We start from the raw sequence: 23362 nt of genomic DNA, 5'->3' as shown, positions 1-23362 counted from the left end.
TTCTTGTGTGAGTGTGGCGGTGGTGATGCTGGGAAGCACTAAGCTAAATGGCCCCCCACTGAAGGATAAATGCCTAACTCAGCTGAGAGAGTTCACAGAACGCAACATCAGGGCAGGGACGCAGCAGTTTTTCTCAGAGGAGGAAGACAGTTACACAGCCATCACCATCTCTCCAAACTAATTTATATCTACTTCAGTGAGCAGTGGAAACCAACGGAAATCTTTCACTCTCCAGTCAAAATTGTGAGCACACTCGTTGAGGGAAACAAATGAACCGGAAATGCAAACCAGAAGCTAACGGGCACTGCATCATGGAATACTCGTTATCTGCGTGCTCCGAATTGCGTTTCTGACTGGGTAGTTTAATTTAAAAGGACAATAAACTGAACGTTTGTTTAGGTTTGAGCATTTGGGCAAGGGTGAGGGGGCTTTCTGCCCAGTGGGCATGCTCTGTAGCAATGGGGTTGTGTTGCGTGGATCAGCACGCTTTTAGCTCAGCCTAATCAGATTTCCAATGCATTTAGCTCACATTTATAGTCCTCTGAAACAGTTAGTGGGTGGCTTCATGGAGCCTCCCTGTAACGAGAGCAAGCTGACTTAATGAAAATCTTGGCTTTTAGCTACTATAATTTTAATATGAATCGCAATATTTTCTTAATATTCAACTTATTCAATTTAATTTCCATTACCTATTCAAAGACCTAGGAATTAGTGTTAAGAGTTAATTTGGCAATAAACTGAATAGCGTACAGAAAGAAAATGAATGCTTCTCACTGTGGGCTAATAAAAACAGATACACAGCGAGGCAGATGCAGCCTGCTATGTCCTTTCTTATTAAACTTCAGCAATTCTTCTCTTACATCAACATAATTTTTTGATAGGACTATACAACTTTTAAGTGATCCATGAAATAGAATCTTGTGAAAGTAATGGAGTCAGCTGCCTTTCCTTGTGGTTAGTCCTTCTTTCGCTTTTAAAGGTAATGCACTTGTTCAGCTCTTCTCATTGACCAGAATTGGAAACTTAGCTGTAAAACTAGAACTTTTCACTTATTCTTTGAATCATGAGCATGATTTGTGCACGTTTTAGGGAGATGTTCTGCTACAGTTGCCCAGCCCTTAAACATCTTTTTGTTGTCAGAAATTTAAGTTTCTTCTAATCCTTCCTTCCCCCCTCCCTCCCTCTCTCCCTCCCTCCTTCCTTTCTTCCTTCTTTCTTTATCCCCTCATTGTTTCTTTTTGCCCTTTCAATAAACCAAGCCCAATCATAGTCTATAAGAATTCAGGGATAATAGACAAGAGCTACCCTTCCCTGAAGCATCTGTTCTGGTGCGGAGGATAGTTACAGGGAACAGATGAAAAATGTTCACATAGGATGGTCAGATGCTGGAAAATGCTATAAATAAGACAAACGGGAAAGGAACTGGAGGATGGCTGTGTAGGAAGGGCTGCCCTGCCCAAGCAGAATCAGAGTCTGTCAGAGGCTGTGGGTGGCACTCACAGGCACAGAGCAAAAAGTAGCACTCAGTGAAGAAGGTTAATATGCCAGGACAGATTGTTTTCTCAAAGCATTTCCTAAGAAGGGAATAGGAAAAAATGGGATGATGATTTGAAGAAAAATATTTGACGAAGTATTTTCCTCTTCCCTTTTTATCTCCTCCTTCCCTCTCTTCTCCTCCACTCTTCTCATTTCTTTCTTTAGTTGCGGTAGAAAATAATAAAAAAATTGATTTTTTTTATAGAGACTATCGTGAGTGTGCTGATGAGGGATAATGCGTGATTCCGGAAACAAATGTGTTTAAGGAAACTGGAGGTGTACCCTTAGCACACTGCATGAATGGGAAGGCTGAGAAAAGTGTGGCCAGCTCTACTCTGTCCGTTCAGGGGGCAAATGTGTTTTGAGGCCTGGGCTTTTCTCCAGCTGACAAAACAGGAACTTCTATGGGGGGAGGACGTCTTCCTCTCCACAATACAGCAAAGTTGGAATAGGGTTTGAGAACGAGACGTAGGTGCAGGCTGTGGTATTCAGAAAATGACGTGGGTCACTGTCGGGGAAGAATCAAGTTACTGGAGAGTAAGATTGCCCGGTGTGCTGCATGCCATTCCGACGTAGGTTGGTAATGTACTGTCCCAATATCAGTTATGGAAGTGAATTATCACACAGTGGTGGCTCCCTCCTGGACCGCGTTTTTGGGACAAAACACACCCAAACACCAAACACCAACACCTGTTTCTGGCAGAAGCTGCTCGTTCGCTTCCTGGACCCTCTGACCCAAAATAATCACACCAAAACTATATTATTTGCAATACTGTTTGGCCAATAGCTTAAGCATATTTTTTAGCTAGCTCTTATATCCCAAGCTAACCCATTTCCATTAATCTGTGTATGGCTATGGGGCTGTGGCTTAGTGGCAAAGTTCCAGAGTGTCTGTCTCCTGTGGGCAGCTACATGCCTACTTCTGATTCTGCCTACTCTATATATATCTCTTTCAGCCTGGCTTTACTCTGTTAAGCCATTGACCGAAAGCAGCTTCTTTATTCATTAACCAATAAAAGCAACACATACACAGAAGGACTTCCCACACCACTTTCTGACTGTGGCAGAAATGAACAGCAGCAAATTACCCTGCAGGTGTAATACTTAAGAAAATAAAAATCAGAAGTCTGGATTAGAGTAGACTAGGATGCCATGGCAAAGGAGATAGAAGATGAAAGAAAAGGGGAAGGGTGATTTGTCCTGATGGGACAAAGGAGTGCCTTTGGACAGAGGGAGACAGATGTGGCACATAGGCAAATAGTGGTTTATAAAGATAAAATGGGAAACCCTGTGTTAAGATGAGGTATTTAATTTTAATTGGGCATGTTAAACAGGTGAGCCAAAGAGGGCTTTTGATTGCTGGACTTGGTAGCCAGCTTCAGGAGGAGGAAGTGGCCGAATAAGTGTGTAGACCTTGGTGAGTAGCAGTAGGAACGCCATCAAATGGTTTTTTGGGGGTGTAGAGGGAAAGGGAAAAGGGCAAGGACTGCCCGAGTCATGTGAATGCACTCTCAGCCTCTGTAAGTTTGAGCTGGCCTCCTCAGAGACTGTTAAATCACAGAAATAGCTGAGGAGTGGTGGAGTTTGTTTCTTCTTCCTCAACACCAGAAACACAAAGGAGAAGGCAAAAAATGGTCTAACACCACTCTAAAGAGTATGTAGGCACCACCAATCTGGAATTCAAGATTCAGGTTCAAAAACTCATCTATTTTCTGTCTGTTTTAACCAATGAATTTCTTATTGGTCGTTGAAGATATGTTTATTGTTATTTTGAAAGTTTATATATCATCACAGCTGTCCATAAAATACTGGTTCAATGATAACCTGATCTCAACAAATACAATAAGCTTCTGGTTAAGTTAGCTGATGTACTGAGATATTTGGGCATATTGAGTGTTTAGAATGAGTTCTGTAGTCCCATAGCCCAACCTCTGGTTGCGTTCTAAGATAGGTACATGGAGGAGATGTGTTTAACGTCTTGGTTCTTTTTACCCAGTATTCATACTGCTTGGTAGGCAAGAGCAGTCTGGATGACCTGTGTTGCATGGTAGGCTAGGTCATGGGCAACAAAGTTTTGAATTCCTCCATCCCTATAAAATGTGTGATTCCTTTTAGTATACGTCTGCCCTGACCTACGATGCTGTCCAAGTGATGACCGAAGCATTCCGCAACCTTCGGAAGCAGAGGATTGAAATCTCCCGGAGAGGCAATGCAGGGGATTGTTTGGCCAACCCAGCTGTGCCTTGGGGACAAGGTGTAGAAATAGAAAGGGCCCTCAAACAGGTCAGTTTCACAGAACCGGCGCCAATGTGACAGCACACAGTCATTAAGGTGGTTTCTGTACGACTTTTGTTTGTTTGTTTTTGTTTTGCCAAAACATATAAGTTACCTTTGTTTTATTCCTTATGTTGAATATACAGGCCATGTTGTCTCCTCAGAAGACAAAGGTAGGGTAAAGAGTAGAGAGATTGGTTAACCTGCACTTTAGTCCTTATAACCAACTATGAGTGAGTGCATATCATGTTTGTTGTTCTGGGTCTGGGTTACCTCACGCAGAATGATTTTTTTCTACTTTCATCCATATGCCTGAAAATTTCATGAAGTCATCATTTTTTACAGCTGAGTTGTATTCCATTGCATAGGGCGAAAGAAGCTAGATAGCAAGGAGTCACAAGGAGGGATATGAATTTCCCTGGGAACAGGAAGGAGAAAAGATCCCCTGGGTACACTGTGGGTGAGGGTTGAGAGGATGGAGACATGGGAGCTAGAAAGAGCAGACTTCTGTGGGAAGTCTGTTGGAGGCAGGATGGTGGGGGAGAGTAACAAAAGAGATGTCTTAATGGGGGAGTATGGGGGGATAGGGAGAAACCTGGTGCCAGGGAAGCCCCCAAGAGCCCACAGCCATGACCACAACTAAGACTCTTAGCAATAGTATAAAGAATGCATGAATTGGCCATCTTATGTAAGCAAATTGGTGACTTCCCTAACTGCCATCAGAGATACTCTACTTAGTCACTGATGGAAGCAGAGGCAGAGATCCACAGACAATTACTGTGCTGTCTTGTAGAAGAAAAAGAGGAGGGATTGTACCAGCCAGGGGTGTCATGATGGGGGAACCCACAGAGAAAGCAGACCTGAGTTCCTGAGAGCTCGTGGACACTAGACCAACAGTCAGGGAGCCTACATGGGAACAACCTAGGCCAACCTCTGCATGTGTGTGACAATTCATTTGGTCTCTTAGTAAGGCTTCTTACAATCAGAGTAGGGCCTCTCCCTGGTGCTCAGTTGGCTATTGGTAACCTGTTCCCCATGTTGGATTACCTGGTTTCATCTAATGTAAGAGGAGGAGCTAAGCCTCAGGTAGACCTACCAAGTTTTGTGCAAGCCCATGGGAGGTCTGCCTCTTTCTGAATGATAATGGAGGGAGAACATTCGGGGAGGAGAGTAGATGGGAAAGGGGAGAAAAGCAAAGGTATGGAAGGGGAGGAGGGAGTGGGGGTTGGTAAGTAAAATAAATGAAAAACATGTTATTTAAATAACAAACTTAAACACAAAAATAAATAAATAAACTTAAACACACACACACAGAGTAAACAGTAAGCTGTTCAGGTCAGTGTGAGCAATCTTCCCAGTTTGCATCTTGGGTTTAATAAATTTATAACTGTGTTCTATTTCCATTTCATCCTTAGGTTCAAGTTGAAGGTCTCTCTGGAAATATAAAGTTTGACCAGAATGGAAAAAGAATAAACTACACGATTAATATCATGGAGCTCAAAACAAACGGGCCCCGGAAGGTAAAACTTTAAGGATTTAAAATGGGGTCTCTCTTTGAAGAGGCAGATTCCATTGTGAGCATTTTCCACTTTTGGCTTCAGAGAGCATGTGCACGAAGACAGTGATGAGCCGCTTCTAGAAACAAATTCCAGTTTTGAGATTTGTTTTGAATCAAATCAACTCGTTTTTCATAAGTGATAGTAATAATTAATCTAAAATGGTACCTATATGCAGAAGTGATACATTCTTTTTCAACTTTGATAAGAAGACTTTAATTATAAGATAGAAAAGAACTGCTAAAGATGTAGCGCAATTAGATCAAATAAATAGTGGTATAAGCATGTATTAATCTGTTTAATTCAAAATCTTGCCTTAAAGTAGTCTGGCTAAATTGTCGCTGTTTGGGATATATTTACATATATAAATTATTACCTCACCAACCAAATTCTTCAGTAAATGTGAAAAGTGAGCCAGGTGCACTGGCTCATGACTTTAATCTCTGAACTACAGAAGCTGAGGCAGGGGATTGTGAGTTGAACACAAGTTGAGCTGTATAGTGAGTTCTAGATAAACTAGGGATACCTAACAAGCTATTGAGTCAAATAAACAAAAATAAACAAATGAATAATAAAATAGAAAGATTCCATCCAATTTTAAGAATTACCTTTTTTTTTTGGAATTTCATTTCCAACCAGATGCATGTTCATAAAGGTAAAGCTGTTGCTGGTCTTTAGAAGTCTGTGTAAGGTGGGCGTTGTTTTGGATGCAGACATGGGTTTTTAAAGTGTCAAGTGTTTTCCATGAAGCCAGGCCACTTCTCATCATTGTTCCTCAACTGTGACCTTTTCCAGATTGGGTACTGGAGTGAAGTGGATAAAATGGTTGTCACCCTAACCGAACTCCCTTCTGGAAATGACACATCTGGGCTTGAAAACAAAACTGTGGTAGTCACCACAATCTTGGTAATTAATCGCACGTTCCTAGGTTGGGCTGCATGTTTTCTTATTCTAAGTATCTACTTGGAGACTTGATGTTTAGGCTTTAGAATAGGAAGATCACCAAACAGCTTTTACAATGCTTAATTCATTGCTTACTTGTCATTGTGTCCCTTACTGCATGCTTACCTACTCTAAGGGTCATACACAGGCTGAGTTGAAGCAGGTAGAATGTTCTCATCCTCTAGGAGGCTGGAGTCTAGCTTGATAGATAACTGATACCCTGCTGTCGACACTAGTGAACAGCAGAGCAAAGTCTTGTTCGCTCTTTACACATCCTTTCAAATCTCACCCAACTCTGGTTCATCTGCACCCTCCCCCCAGTTTAGTAATATGATCTAATAATGCTGCTAATAATGTTGCTAAGCCCTCTTTATACACAATGAAAGGCAAGTGTGATCTCCTTTATACCAATCATTTGAACACAGTGGTGTTCTGTTCCAAATACATGACTATTGAAAGAAGGAGGCAAAGCTTGCCTAGATGTGTGGATCATGAAGACACAATGCCAAGCAAGGGGTGGGGAGGAGGTGGAATTTGTTAGGGTATGTGGTTTTGTGATAAGATGGTTTGGCACTTTTACTTAGTAATGAGGTTATAAATTGGTGGATTCATTTTCCTAACAACATGAGATGAAAATATCAAGACACTTATAAGAGATTTAGATAAAACATTAGTGGCACCTGGAATTCTCTTCATGAGTGTGAGTTAGACATTTGGGAATTCTCACCCTCATCATGCTATTGAAAGGAACCACTAACTCAATTAGATTTATATTCTGTAACACTCCAAAATGAACAACATTAGATTTGCTGAATAATTTCATCATACTTCCTCTCTCATGGGTTTCTAGAGAGAGAGCTTCTATAACTATACATGTAACATTATTCTAGCGTATTACATCTCTTAGATGAAGTGAGACACAAAACTCTCAGGAATAGAATCAGTTTGTTACCATGACAATGACCATTTTCAGTTTATGGATCATTGTACATGCGGCTTTTTCCTACATGATGTTTGTACTTGGAGTAGCAGTAACACAGATCTTGCCTGAACTCAGTAGGGTAAGGAAGACCCAAAGGTAGTAGCTGTTGAGCAAAAATTTCCCTCTCTTGTGCTTAAGGATTACAAATAAAACGAGAGGCTATGCCAAGAGCTTTTATGTCTCTTACTCAAATATGATTAGATATAAGCCATTTTAATGACCAATAATAGAGAGATTTGAGGAGGTTGATTGTAGAAGCACTATGCCTATATATTGTTATTTCAATGTCTGTCATATTATCTATATCTAACATATGCCTAGGTATAATAAGTAATTATTAAGCTATGGGTTCGACATAATAGTATATAAATCATGATGATAATCAGTTGAACATATTGTCTTTCCTTACAGGAATCACCATATGTTATGATGAAGAAAAATCATGAAATGCTTGAGGGGAATGAGCGTTATGAGGGCTACTGTGTTGACTTAGCTGCAGAAATTGCCAAACATTGTGGGTTCAAGTACAAGCTGACTATTGTTGGGGATGGCAAGTATGGGGCCAGGGATGCAGACACCAAAATTTGGAATGGGATGGTTGGAGAGCTTGTCTATGGGGTAAGTATAAATCTCTTTAAAGCTAAAGTAATTCAGTTTGAACCATTGTTGAGAGAATGGTCATTCTATTTTAAAATATCCATTTATCAGTTTTTGGCATTCCATGATGCTCTAGAAAACAACTGTTTTATTTATTTGATAAAACTTAAAAGGTTGAAACAAAAACAAGAAGCAAACTTGAAAATTAATTGAAACATGCATTGGCCAGTCTTTAATCACATATGTTATCCCCAAACTTCAAGTGTATATCACAGGAAATGTGTAAGGACCTTATCTAAGCCAGATAGGTCAACGATTTGTCTATAGTAGTAGGTGAATAAATACATGGCCCTCTTTCTTATTCTTTAGCACCAGAGCCATAATTACTGCCACTCTTGAATTTCCATCCCAAGTTTTAAACATGTGTCTTTCTTAACCATAATGGTGGGTCCTGTTATTTTCCTTTCTTTCCTTTACAGAAAGCTGACATTGCAATTGCTCCGTTAACTATCACCCTTGTGAGAGAAGAGGTGATTGACTTCTCCAAGCCCTTCATGAGTCTTGGAATCTCTATCATGATCAAGAAGCCTCAGAAGTCCAAACCAGGAGTGTTTTCCTTTCTTGATCCTTTAGCCTATGAGATCTGGATGTGCATAGTGTTTGCCTACATTGGGGTCAGTGTAGTTTTATTCCTGGTCAGCAGATTTAGCCCCTACGAGTGGCACACTGAGGAGTTTGAAGATGGAAGAGAAACACAAAGTAGTGAATCAACTAATGAATTTGGGATTTTTAATAGTCTCTGGTTTTCCCTGGGTGCCTTTATGCAGCAAGGATGCGATATTTCGCCAAGGTTGGTCACTCGCCTGCTTCAACTTTGTGCATTTTAGGTCTCAGGTGGATGTCCATGGTGTTTATGAGTTCACTATGAAGATGTCTCCAGCTGCCGACTGCTTGTCCAAGCAATTTAAGATGCTTATAGGACAAACTTTTACCATCGACGTAAGCCTGTGAAATACCTGATCAACGTTCTTTGAATGTTGGCCATGTGTTTCCCTGGTGAAATTGTACACACCATGGAGAGGCTATAAAATGCATAAGGTTCCTATCATTCCATGCCTGCTTGGAGGGGTACCGTGTTTTTGCTGCATATTCTCATTTTACAGTCATCTGTGTGTTGATCCACAGACCTGTATATGGGAAAATGGGCGATGTTAGCTATTTCCGAGTCAACAGCTTGTTAGACAACACTTCATTTGAACATACTTCATCTCTTTATTTTCCTATTATCATCAGTTCATGAAAACGGTGTGAGAGAGAGATTATTAAACTTTTTGAATATTAGGTTTCTGTGTATAGCGATTGATCATACATTTTCAGGTATCTAAAAATGCAGACAGAAAACCAATGACTTTACTGCAGATGTCTATCGAATGGTACCACTCACACATCAGAGATTCCCATCAGGATACGATCATCTCAGACTAAAGTGACTAATTATCATATATCTGTCACAATTCACCAATTGCTTTTGTTTATGTTACAACACGCATGATAAGTACCCGTGTCTCTTCAGAGAAATAAATCCTACTTCTGCTAGTGTGTTATCATTAACATTTAAAGCCAAGATGTTATTTGTCTTCTGGGGCAGTTCAATTTGAGGTAGATAGCCTCCTTTGATTCCAAGGGTAAATCTTTACTAGTAAAGGGAGTGACTTTTTTTTATGAGAATTCATTCAAATATTAGTTTTTTTAGTATTTAGTGGATTAGAAGCAATTAATTTCAAAATGAATATAAACATCTTTAAAATTCATAGCTTTCTGAGTGTTAAAGTATCTTTTTTTTGGCTGAAAAGAAGGAAATGTATCCCCTAGGCAGAAATTATTAAACAACTGATCTCTGATAGTCAGTAGCTATAATGGTAGTGTATTATAAAAGTTCCACTAAAAAGAAAAAAAACAAATAAAGTATGTATTTATAAAGACAAATCTTAGCTCCATGTTCACAGTGGATTCTATTTAGGTCTTCCATGAATTAGAAATGGTCTAAATAAATTTTCATGGTATGCACAAAGAAGTATATGGTCCTAAGTACAGAGTTAAACTCTGACAACATGTAGAAGGGTTGTCGTCTCTATATTTAGTTATCCGACTTAAATTAGAGTTGTGATGATTAGTTTCTAAGAATAAGGAAGAAAAAATAACAAAACTGAAAACTCAGAGGACAATCTGGTCCATAGTACAGTAGCTTTAAGGCTGAGCTTGGGTAAGACCACTGAATCGTGGTCACTAATTGTAAGTAAAAGCAGCTGAGCTTGGGTAAGACCACTGAATCGTGGTCACTAATTGTAAGTAAAGGCAGCTGAGCTTGGGTAAGACCACTGACTCGTGGTCACTAATTGTAAGTAAAGGCAGCTGAGCTTGGGTAAGACCACTGACTCGTGGTCACTAATTGTAAGTAAAGGCAGCTGAGCTTGGGTAAGACCATTGAATCGTGGTCACTAATTGTAAGTAAAGGCAGGTGAGCTTGGCTGGCACACGTTCTGCTCTGCCTTTCGGGTAAGCAGCAGTGTGTGGGGGTTTGTAATGAAGTGGGTACTGTCCTGTGTTCCCAGAGATGGACCGGGTCTGGGAGCTTCCCACCTCCCACTCACAGCATGGCACTGCAGACGCTTTGCTATCTAGTATCTGCTAAGCATCAGAAAATTTTTTGTGTTTGTGGCTGGGATGGAAGGCACACTTATTCTAGAATATTCCAGGGTCCACTATGCCATTCAGACAGTTTCTCTTTTTTTTTTTATTAAGCTTGCTTCTGAAATAGTATATATTTTTTTGTGCTTTGATTTTATTCTTGAGTCTCACTACAGTTCTCATTCAAGGAAATTCATTTCTTAGTAAGAAACTTCGGTTTTCAGTTAGGGTATTTCCTTTGTTAATATATTTTTATTTCAGAATATTTAGATATAACACCTATACTAAAAATATACTTATCTTTCTGCTTATTTTCTGCATATACACTTAAAACTGAGCCTAGAACATAGCACTGATCAATGTAATGATTGTTTTAATAAAATAATGAGGTGCACTCCTTTGTCTTAGAGTGCAGTTATGGCCGCTGCACAGCAGAGCAATAGAATGGGTTGCTGTCTTACAAAGAGCTGAAAATGAACAGAGCCCTTAGAAACTCCTTTGATAAACTTTGGAAATGCATCACCCTTTCCAGGTGAAATCTGTCGTGGAACTCCGTTAAGAACTCTGAGAGGGTGCAATTGAAGTACAGTCTAGGACAATTTGCTGAAACCAGTGACTATAACTTGCCTGAAATTAAAAAAACAAAAGAAGAAAGGAAGTTTGTTTGGGGTCCCTTCACTATGAGATATGTTTTTAAGACATAGGCATTAGAAAAGCAATGTGCAAAATGATTAGTGGTATTCTTCAGGCTGCTTTTCTTTTTACATCCACAATATCTCTCCATGTAAATCATATGCCATTGAAACATCATTATCTGATGTGTATTTAGAAGACATGACAGTGTCTTTGCTTTCCCCTTCTTCAGCATCTGCTACAGAAAGCAAAAAAATCTCTATTTTTGATGATGGCAACTTTTGTTACAAATCAAAATTAAGTTTTCTCCTCTTAATAAAATTTCTCCAGAACTCTCAGAAAAATTAATTGCTGCTTTAAAAATAAAGATAAGTGATAAAATCTAAAAATATGTTCTATGTCTTACAATTAATATATTTAAAGTAACACTGAAATATTTGATTTTAATAATATTTTTAAGCACTGGAATGAAAGCAAAGTGATAAGTAGTTTTTATTTTTTAACTTGAATAGAATAACATATAAGCACAATTCTTTATCAGGTAGGAGATATTGCACAGTGTCAAATGTATTTAAAAAAAAAACCAACCTTAGTGTTGAGGAATGCAAGCAGCCATGTTCTGAGTCTGTCCTCAGAGTTCAAGGTGTGTATCCTATAATTATCCTGCAGCATAGGAAGACAGGATACATTGGAAGATGACTGTGTCCATATCAGGGCTTTCCAGACCGATATTTATAAAATATTTGATTTAGAGTCCATGTGAGAAATATTTAAAACTTTCCTTTCTAACATGTTAATTTAAATATTCAAATTTTATAGTGACTTTGGCTTGGAGGTTAAATTACACTTTTTCAGTTTTTCATTTAAAGCAACAGATGGCCTAAACCTTAAGGTTTTTGAAATTAGCTAGTTCTTTTGTATTGAACAAGTGGTCTATTCTACTAAAATCACCAGAAATTTATCTTATATCTATTTATCAGAGTCTGCATTACTTAATGCTAATAGTCAATAAATTTGATTCTGCCATTAAATTGACCAACTTTCATGTTTTAACAATCTGGAAATGCTGCTACTTCAAATTTCTCAATTATATGCCGAATCCCATCAAATTTAAAATAACACAGCAGATGTTTGTTGGTATCTACATAACTGCATTCATCTCCTTCAATATTTAAAGAAAAACATTGGCAATCTATTAAGATTTTTAAAAACATCATGTGTATTTATAGTCAGACAGATGATGCCATCTTCTTGTACTTCACATTAGGAATTTAGATTTTTTAAATTTTAAACATCTAATTTGTTTTCTTTTGAGTTTTCTTTCTCTCTCAAGCAGAAAACACAAAGGAACAGGGTCAGAGCAGTCCACACCGTGAAGGCATCTGATTTACTCATTAAGAATTATGTTTTACATTCAGTGTCATTTCATTTTTCATTTCTCTCCGGTGCTGTATCAAGCACATGATCTTCACACCCCAAAACCTGATGTTTTGATGGAGCTGAGCTTATTTGTGGGGTGGGGGTCAGCTGCATTAAGGGGAGAGTGTATTTTATGTTGAAAGCTCTATTAATGCTACACAATTTAGTAATACTTGTTTTGTTATTAACTTTAATGCTGTTCTAAGGTTCTTATGTTTGTGTTTGCATCATAAGTAGACAAAGTATTATGTATATTAGATGAGACATTTGTACATCCTGAAGTTACTTTCTTGTGAAATTTTACACCATTAATTACTTGGGTCTATAATTATGGGAAGATCCCAAGAATAATGTAGGTCTCAGATCTCAATCTTATTACTCTGTACTTCTAGTCCCAAATTGTTAGTAGTTCCTAGTTTCTTGAGCTAAAATATATATTGCAAGGTATAAAGTGAACTATTCTGTAAGCGGTTATTTGCATATGAATGTTAACTTGTTTTTATATTAGATATTTCATTTCACTTTACGAATCCATTTCATACTTGTTATCAGATCCCTCTCTGGGCGCATTGTTGGAGGTGTGTGGTGGTTCTTTACCCTGATCATAATCTCCTCCTACACGGCTAACTTAGCTGCCTTCCTGACCGTAGAGAGGATGGTGTCTCCCATTGAAAGTGCCGAGGATCTGTCTAAGCAAACAGAAATTGCTTATGGAACATTAGACTCTGGCTCCACTAAAGAGTTTTTCAGGGTAAGAGATTCTGGTTTCTTAGTGTCTGTGTTGCTTGTTTGCTTTCTCTAAATTTAATCCCTATAAATTAGCCTCCCTCTTCTTCCCATGGTCCATGAAAGGGTGCTGTGTGGAAAGAACCAGCTGTCTCTGTTGACTTTGATCTGGGTATGTTTCTATCTCAGATTGTTCCGATGTCCAACTGTTGCTGTGCTTCCACACTTTTTTACTCTTAGTTCCTCAGAAGAAATAATATTGTTATGCAATCTTAATTTTCTAAAAACTGATTGACTTTCCTTGAGAACAAAATTGAAACAAATGCAGTTTAGGTTATTACTATTCTCTAAGGAAAGGGTGCCGCAGCTTTCTTTCATGTTATATAAGCCTGGGTTTGGTGGAGACAGTTGCAGGCTGAGCTTTGGGGGAAGACAGATGGAGTCTGGAGATGCAGCTGGGGCAGAATCCTCCTTTTGGCCTGAGCATTGGTAGCGGTAAAAGAACTCTCTAGTGGCTGGCCTCTATGCTACTCTGATCTTCAGCATTAACCCCTATACCTGACTCTGGGTTTTTATTATTAAGACCAATTAAAGTTTTTGCTCCACATGACCCTATCCACATTTGATTATATGAAGTTAAAGCATCAGTTGGGGTTGAAATGTGATCAGGTCCTTGCTGTGTCTTTTATGGTAGCTCCAGAAGGAACTTGAAAGAGCCTTGGCTGGATCTCAGTGCACACAGCATTGTATGAGTTCTTAGTGAGAGAAAGAAACTGTGTGGTTGACTATTTACAAGCTGCTACTTACTGTGTTCCTGTCAGGAGAGGGAATCTAAGATAAATATACCACCAAATATAAAAGCACTATGACTTTCATTGAAATGCATGACATGTTTGTGATTTGATATGTATTGTTCTCAAAGGCTCACCTCTCCAAGTTAGATTAAATCAAAGTCTATGATTAGTTTTTGACACACTTGCCACTTACATTAATATTTGATAATGGGGTCATACGATGTAATACTAGAATGGTTTCCTTCTGTGTCTACTCCTGTGTTTTTTTCCAGGATATTGTAAATCTTTAGCTCAACCTTGGTATACCATTCCTCCTCACATAGTTCAGTGTAAGGGAATTCAGTCCTAGATCCCCTTTAAGGAAGGAACTCCAACCTAATGAGTGTTATGCTAAATGTAGTGAGCAAAACATAAATTTAGACAGCTTAAAGATAAAGTATTTGTTCTGTCACCAATTCCCCAAGAATTCTCACTCTATTATCTGAGTGTAGTTGAAATTTTATATTGCTGGAAAGGAGAGAGGATGCAAAGGGATGCTTGCTAACCATCCTGAAATTAATGTTCACCACACATTTGTTCTATGGTCTTCTTCAACTGTCTTTTAGCTCTAGGTATTTTGGATCTTCATGTAAGGTACATTCTAGGCAGGCTGAAAGCTAGCCAATTTGATTGTCATGGTGACCAGGTTTCCAGGAAGAGGGAATGGAGGAAGTGGGTTGAAGGTGTGCTCATGTGTTTTGTTTTTCAGCCACCTGATTTTTGACTACCTGATCGAAGAACCGGTGAACCATTCTAGTGTTATTACATCTCCTACTACAACATAATTTCATTGTGTTGCTAGGCTTTCCTTTGTCTGTTATTTTAAAACTTGGAATTTTATTAATTCCACTAGAGCATCTATGAGTAACAACATCATTTTTCTGTTGTAACAATAGCAAGCTTTGAATTCAGGTTTGGGGAAAACAATTTGAGAAATAAGGACACTGTCCAAATCAAGTAAGAGCTGAAAAAAATGAATAAAACTTAGAACACATAGAGATGAATGTCTGTTTCTAAAATCCAATTTGGATTTCTTACAAATGAATCTAATTGTAATTATCATTTTAATTAAATAACTTGTTAATGTAAATGTTACTTACATTGAATTTCTAGCTTATAGTAATCTCTTTTGTACTACAGTGATATTAGCTGTTTCAAAGGCTAGAGTACTTTCAGAGTTCTGGTAAATAAGTTAATATTAAATTAAGTTATGTGAATATTACTTACTGAAATTGGTGAGTTCATATAGATTTTGAAGCGTGGCGTGAGCTCTAAATTCTCTAATTTAAGATGTGTGTTTCTCCTCAGAGCTGATCAATATTTGTTGCAAGAAAGGGAAAGTAGAATGCAGTGTTGAAAAGTCTGAGAGATTTGGGGCTAGAAGTGGCCTCTATTTGTCTACAGCTTTCTCTCTAAGGACTTTGTTACACTGCCACGACCTGCCATAGGCTTGCTAATCGTACTTAATTAGAGTGCCACTGTAGCGTTCCTATAATTAGGAGGGAATTAGGATTTCAAATATAAACTATTTTTAGAGTTTCAATTTTGATCATTTCCCCTCATTAAAATAGGGCAGATCATAGTTCTTTAATTTTGTTTAGAAAATGATTTTTTTTTTTTTTTTTTTTTTTTTTTTTTTTTTTTTTTTTTACAAAACCTGAGTTTGCTATGTTCCCACAGCAAGTTAGAATCTAGAGAGGCAATGGCATTCCCTGTGAGCCCGCGACAGGTCTGTTGGTCCACGAAGGACAATGATTGACTTTCAGAAGGGGAGTGGGAGTTTCTTCCTGTGTGTTCTTAGTCCTTCTCACTGTCATCGGTCCATTTTTTCCAGTTGTCGCCTCTGGGAGGACAGGGCACACCGTGTACTCTCTGACCAAGTGTTACGTGTTAGTGCTGTTAGTGCCGGGAAGAAAAACATTGCCAAATCCTTGTTAGAGCAAAGACTCTTCCTCTCTTCTGGAAGGAGTCTAATTCCTCTCATTTGCTGATAGGACAATTGTTCTGATCTTAGTGCATTAAGCTGCAGTGTTGTTGCTCAACATCATAGACATTCTGTATGCTAGAAACAGCATAAATGTCGGCTACATAGAATCAATGCAATTGTTCCTCGCTAGAAAGATAAAGTTAGTTTGAAACTTTACTGCTTTTATAGGTGTGTGTGTGTGTGTGTGTGTGTGTGTGTGTGTGTGTGTGTATGTGTCTGTGAGTGTGTTCATTTCACAAATCAATAGTCATGGTTACCAGAGGGTTACAATAACTGAGATCATCCTTAAGGGTGAAATGTTTGTAATGAATGGCATTGAATACACATGTCTGGACTTGGGAAGTATATGTCTTTAATCTCGGCTATTTGGAAAAGGGAAAGCAAAGAGTCACAAATCTGAGGTCTACCTTGACTACAGAATGAGTTCAAAACCAGCCCAGAACACTTAGGTCTCCCTAATTTTTAATTTTAACAGGATTAAAAATGAAAGTGTGCAAGAAGGGTCACCCCTTAGGAGTATCTCTGCAGCAGAAGCAGAACTCTTGCCTAGCACACACAAGGTCCTCATTAACAGCCCGGAGCCAATAAAACATGCAAAATGATCACAGATGAAAGTGTTCTAGTCATTACAAGCTAGCTTACTTACAGGATGGTAAGGACTGTTTCAGTAATGTTAGAGTCCTTGCATCTGCTGATTGCGTGTAGCAAAGACACATTATAAGTCCTGATTCACAATGACACGACATACAGAAAAGAGGTTTCACTAGTTTGTAAACCCTCCTTTTTTCTATTATTTTCAGTACTTCCAATGATTTCTGTGCTACAATTACAAAGGTTACCAGTGTTCGTAAGGCAGAAATAAGTATCTGTTGATTTTAGCATAGCAACCGTACATATGTACAGCTTTCAAGTGTTGCAGAAATTTAGAGTGGCCATATATGTATTTCTATATATGTAGGATGTACTCACACAAGAAGAGATTCTTTTTGGTCCTTCACACATGTGTAAATAGCATCTATGATTGTAGCCATTAAATAAATCCTGAACATGAATACATAGCAAAGAATAGCACAGTAAACACGGTGATGATATTCATGCATGGTTAGTCATATCTATTAAATATTTCTCTTCTTTCATGTTATATAGATTGATTACATGCCTGCACCATTTCTAGATGACAAGGTCAAGTCATTTCCTCCTGGTTGGCAACCTTCCTTTCTCTGATATTTTAATTTTCTCACTGTTGTACAGAGCATCTGAGGAAGCGTTTTATTCATCTGCAGGCTTTAAGGACATAGGTAGGCTGTAAGGAGCTGGTTCTGCCACCTTTGTTCAGTTCTACCTGATTAGAACACTGCAGAAAAGGTCAAAATTTAGGAGGCTTTGGCATTGGCTCCTTTCAAAGTTATTGCTTAGTGACCGTGTATCTCATGCAGTGGTTCTCAAAGTTCAAAAGAAAAGAAGTCTAAAGACGTGGACAGGAGGCTCTTAAGTCAAGGGACTTCAGTGTTCCAATAGTGAGAAGGGACTACATTTTATTACTGGATTATGATTATTGGTGCCTTTTTTCATGATAAATAGGTTATCTTTGTCCCACAGGTATTTTCCACAAATGTCACTGGTCTCCAACTTTCTGGCTGGGTCATTTAAAAACTACCGCCTGCCACAGCAGCTGAGGGCTCCGCCATCAGAGCACAGAAAGCTTTTGCCTACAGACCATGCAGAAGCTCACACATCATCCACAAAGCACTGGTTTTCACAGTAGCGAATGCTGAGGACAATCTCTCAGGAAAGGTCACAATGATGAAACTATTCAACAATTCCCTCATTTTACAATGCTTAAAACGCCTAGTTTGTGTGCTTCAGAAAGAAGATGAATATTACAGAACAATGCACAAGCATGATTTAGGGTTTGATGTTTTTTATTACCTTGTTTATAAAGAATCATCTCCCTCTATTTATACTAGATATCTTTTCCACATCAGTTGCCATGACAACAAACATGTCTGAGGGCTCTGGACAGAGGAAAAACAGAATCTTAACATCATTTCAATGATCAGAGTAAAATAAAATTAAATATAATCATTGTTGGTAAATCTAGAAGCTTTTCAATTATAATTATTATATTTTATATATCGTATATTTTACATATTATATATATTTCAATTATAATTATAATTACTTGAAGAAAAATATGACACTGAAGTAATTTACAATTCATATTTCTGCATAGCTTTGTTCTAAATCTTACAAAGTTTTTACCCAAAGCATAGTGTCTTGTGTGGATGTGGATGGCTACTCATTTTGTAGAGTAATAGAAACTTAAAAACCAATGGCAGTTGGAGACATCTACAAATACCATAAATGAAATTACAGCAAAACTGTAGGCAGGCACAAGTATTTAATTAAAATTATCAAAATTAAGTACTTTAACCATGAAAGGGACTTCCATTTTATATTTTAACACGGCTAACATATGGTACATATATGAAATTGTCTTTTCTGAACAGTTTAGGTGTGAAGTCATTATCCTGCATAATTTTATTCCAAATGAATTTTTGATTGCTTAATTTTGGTTTTCTGAAGCAGTATCTTTACTGTCCATCCCAATCTGCCATGAATTTCCAACCACCAACTGCCTTTTGACTTTTAGTCACAGGCAGCCCCAAACCAGAATAAGAGTGAGTTATCACCTTCAGCTTCAAATACTTTTCTTTACCAGAGATTCATTATTGATATGACAAAAAGAGGAAGAAAGAAGGAAAGAAAGAAAGAAGAATTTAGCTAAGTAATTTTGGTAGAAGATTATGCTTAAGAATGAAGCACCTTTGGTCATTTTGTCAGGAAGACTTAGATTGCTGCCTTTAGGACCTTATTCCCAAAATACAGACATCTTTTTAAGTGAAGGTGGTAGAGCAATGACAGCGGGAAAGATAGAGCAGCCCCAGTCTAAGTTAGTAAGTGACTTATTCCTGTACGCCGTCTGAATTCACAGCTGTTTGTCTTTTTACATTTTCCTGTGTTCCAAATGTCTTTATGCATTTCCTTAAGGAACGTATAGATGGCTCAGATGGAAAATCACATGTCAAACAAGCACCAGGGATTGAATTCTGATGTATCACCACAAGGCTGTAAGAATTTTACCCGTTAAATTCTGTCAACCTTTTCCTTCAACAGCTACATGGCATCTGCCTGAGTCTGCCTTCTTTCTCCCTCCATTCAGTTTAATTTTCTTGCCTAGCTCTGTTCTGACTGTCATAGGTCAAAGAAGCTTCTTTATTAACCAATGGTAATAAAACAGTTATAGCATACAGAGGGTCATCCCATATCCCCAAGAGTTATCAAGACAGCAAGTTTTATGAACATGATAATTAACAGTATGTCCATCCTGGTTAAGTTAATTACCCCTTCATTTAGATGTTCCTTTTTAAAATCAGGCATTGCATAATCATGTAGAGACCTAACATTCCTTATCATAATTGTGTTTCCCATTTTGTAACATGAGGGAAAACACTCTCCCTTTTAACTAGTTCCTGCCTTAATAAATTTCCAGTGTTTTCACAAATCCGCCACCAACGACAATGAAGATGTGATGCTTATTGCTGCTACAAAGAAAGTAAAAGCCTGTCTGGGTCTCAAGGCAGCTACCTAGTTCGACAACAACCTGAGAAGGGGGTTCAGGGAAAAACCAGCAAGAGAAAAGAAAGGAAAACCTCGCCGGTTGGGTGTCGCTTTTTAGTGAATTTGTATCCCAAACAATGGGTGCTAGATGTAGCGCTACTAACTAAAAACCCAGAGACTGATGTTGGCTGTTAAAGATGAAAATCAGAAAAGCAAACAACTAGCCACTAGAAAGCTCTTACCTCTATGAAAAATCTTCAGACTGAAAACAGAGCGAGTTTCTGTTTCATTCCACCTTCTAGTCCTCTCTAGTGCTCATTTAAAAGGCATGCACCACCACTGCCTGGCCTGTATGGCTAACTAGTGTGGTTAGCTTTGCACTCTGATCTTCAGGCAAACTTATTTGTCAAATCATAAACAAAATATCATCACACAGTCATAACTGATGTATCTACAAAACAACATGTGCATCTGACACACAAAGATAACTGAAGAAAATGGGGAGGAAGGAGTACAAGCCAGAGGAACAGACAGTGTGCTGGAAGACCGAGGAATGTCAAAATCTACACCCATGAAATCTCACCAACACGACTGGCTGGCTAAACATAATTTGAGCAAGGATGTCACCAATAGACATTTTAAGTTGGAAAGTGGGAAGTTCATGAGGACTCAATCACAGACAAATAATTGTAGGCAACTACAGATTGCTAAGAGTTGTAGAATAGTGTTCCCCAGGGAAGGACATATCAATTAGCTGTGCAATACCTGAAAACATTGACATGTAGGAAACATTATGCAGACAGAGCAGGGTTGTTTTCATATTTAAGAAACTAGTGTGTGTGTGTGTGTGTGTTTGTGTGTGTGTGTGTGTGTGTGTGTGTGTATAAAAGAGGCCATAAATTTGAAAGAGGGCAGAGGAAAGGAGTGTGAACAGGAGGGTTTGGAGAGATAAAAGGGGAGGGAAAATGATGTGATTGTGTTATAGTCTCAAAAAATTAAAAGTACAAAGAAAAAATGTTATAAAAATAAATAACAATGACTCAGTTGACCTCAGGAGCTTGTGGGTCTAGAATTGAGATGAAGAAGTATCAGCTGTACAGACCTCACCAGTGCACAGACTTTCTGATGGCTGGAGACAATTAGAATGGCTGCTAAATCCTTCAGTTGAAAAACTGTCAATCTTCTATATTGCATTTTAATGCCCTTCAATCTTGGAAAGAATACACTTATATTTGGGGGAAAACTCTTTAATCTAGTAGGGAATAGAAAAGTTTTATGAATAATGAAATGGAAATTGTCATCGCTAATGTTTGGGCTTTCACAAAGGGCATCAAAACATTTAACACTTTAATGCGCCTTGGATATTTTAACCAATTTGAAAAAAAATTGACCAATTCAATGAATACATAGATAAAAGATTTGTGAAACTTTATTTTGAAACTTTTAAAATAAGTTTATAATATATCCCAAAGTTAAGCATCACATTTTTGTGAGTACTCACAATAGAAAAGTCCTGAAGCTGAATAAGCCTGTCAATTTTACTAAGATCAAACACAGTGAAATTTTAAAATAAATAATAAAGAGACAGGAAAAGGAGAAATGATAAGTAAATCAACTTCCAACACCAAGGGGATGTTGGTTTGCCTTACCAAGTCCCCAGGTAGTCAATGAAGTTCCATTTTTAAAAGAACCTAACTGCCGCGCACCTCGTCCCCTTGTCTCCGCTCTCTGCGCTAGAATCCAGTTCGCAAGCTTTGGGCAAGGGGCTGGAGGTTGAGAACACAGACGCAGAGACGCAGACCTTTTAACACTGATACCAAAGCCCCTAGAATGCCCCCTTTATTGTGTTCAGGGGTAGATTATATAGAGACAGCCAATCCCCAGCCAAACGCACCAGAAACCACTCTCCTGCCATCAGGAACTCCTGAAGGTCTCGTGCTCAGAGCAGCTGTAGGCACTCAGATCAGGGGAAAACAAGTTGTTTACAAGACATTCAGGATCTGGGGTCTCACTGCTTCCAACACCTAGCTTGGATGCATGACAAGATAATGCTTCCAAATCTGTGATCTCAAAGGGGAATAATTTCAGTAATGGAAACATGTCTCCATGAGTTAGAAAAATTATTAGCTAATAAAAACTGTAATTGTGGAAATAACATTGATACATTTTAGAGGAGGACACCTAGAACTCATCCCATAGAGCACTGAATGGCAATGGCACCAAGTCTGTATATATTTAGCTGTCCTTCTGAGGTAATGACAACATAGAGTTACTAATCTCAGAGACAAAGGCTGCTCTTACTCTAACTGCACTTGACATTAGATTTTCACCAGACTAAAATATGTTCATACATGTGCAGCTCTTTGGATCCTGCGGTGAAATCCTTAGCACGTCTGTAAGTTCATCTTCCCCCAATTTTTGATGAGTTGACGTAACTTCTGTCAATTTTAGGTTATACAGTGACAGTTCCCTGACATAAAATAGTAAGAATGTTCAAAAGCTCAGGACTGTTAAAATAAGTTATTATTTCAGTTTTGGGTCCTATGCCTTCTATTAATGAATTATAATAACAAAATGGAGTATTCCATGTCACTTTATTAAAGATGATTAAGGTGATTTGTGAGAACTGTGCAAAAAAATATGTAAAACTGTTTGACCTTTCAGTCCATATGCAGCTGGTTTTAGCTTTGTGCAGAAAATATTAAATGTCTCCTTTGAAGATTGCCCTTGTTTTAGAGTCAACTAATTTTTATGATATGTACTAATTCAATAATACAATTTCCTTCTTTCTTATCCATCATTGAAAATAATAGCTTACTCTCGATGCGAAGAGTACTCTAATGCTCCATATTCAAATAAAAAATTACTGTTTATTTAAGAAATACTATAAATGGCCAATGAATAGTCCTTAAAATGTTATTGTTCTAGAAATAGATGAGTTTGTGCCTGTATTTATCGTGGTTCATGATACTAGAGGAGTAGTAAATACTAGAGGAACAAAACTAATAGAATTAAAATATAATAAAAAGCAATTAATTAGACTGTCTTATGTACTATAGTCTTGCTGTTTCACACTGAAGTGGCTAAGACTCTAAGGGATCCTCAACCCACAAAACTAGATGTATCAGTAGTCCCACCCTGACTTTGAAACTTAGAAGATTGCTGGGGAGCCATCCATCTTCAGTCAATACTTGAAGCCCAAAGATGCTAAACTCTGATATCAGCAACAGAATACAGTATCAGGAAAAGCTGCCCCCCAGAGGAGGCGTGGGAACAGATGAACTCACCTGCCAGACATGGCAACAATGAGACAAAAAAAAGGAAAACTTTTTTCTTTCACCTAATGGTGTTTTGAATGGTTTGGTCCCACTCACTTGTGGATTTGCATACTTCTCCAGTTGGTAGACCTGTCTGGAAAGGATTAGGGAGTGTAGCCTTGTTAGAGCAGGTGTGTCACTTGGGGTAGGCTTGGAGGTTTCCAAAGCCCATACCATTCCCTGTTTGCTCTCTCTGCATTCTACTTCCTGATCAGGATGCAAGTTCAGTTACTGCTCAAGTGCCATGCTTC

General features: G+C 38.2%; 1 protein-coding gene across 6 annotated transcripts in view; it reads left to right on the top strand.

Annotated features, from left to right (window-relative positions):
• Positions 1–23362, top strand: part of Gria2 (glutamate ionotropic receptor AMPA type subunit 2) — a 116051-nt gene that overhangs the window by 85778 nt on the left and 6911 nt on the right. For all 6 annotated transcript variants that reach the window (XM_075950701.1, XM_075950704.1, XM_075950702.1 and 3 more), the window contains exons 7-12: positions 3652–3819; positions 5226–5330; positions 6162–6272; positions 7702–7908; positions 8367–8737; positions 13180–13378. In XM_075950701.1, coding sequence (XP_075806816.1) covers positions 3652–3819; positions 5226–5330; positions 6162–6272; positions 7702–7908; positions 8367–8737; positions 13180–13378 — 1161 coding nt within the window. The remainder of the gene's footprint in view (positions 1–3651; positions 3820–5225; positions 5331–6161; positions 6273–7701; positions 7909–8366; positions 8738–13179; positions 13379–23362) is intronic.

This window comes from Microtus pennsylvanicus, chromosome 16 (genome assembly GCF_037038515.1).
Source record: "Microtus pennsylvanicus isolate mMicPen1 chromosome 16, mMicPen1.hap1, whole genome shotgun sequence".
Classification (NCBI taxonomy): Eukaryota; Metazoa; Chordata; class Mammalia; order Rodentia; family Cricetidae; genus Microtus; species Microtus pennsylvanicus.
This window is presented reverse-complemented; position numbering and strand designations above follow the sequence as displayed.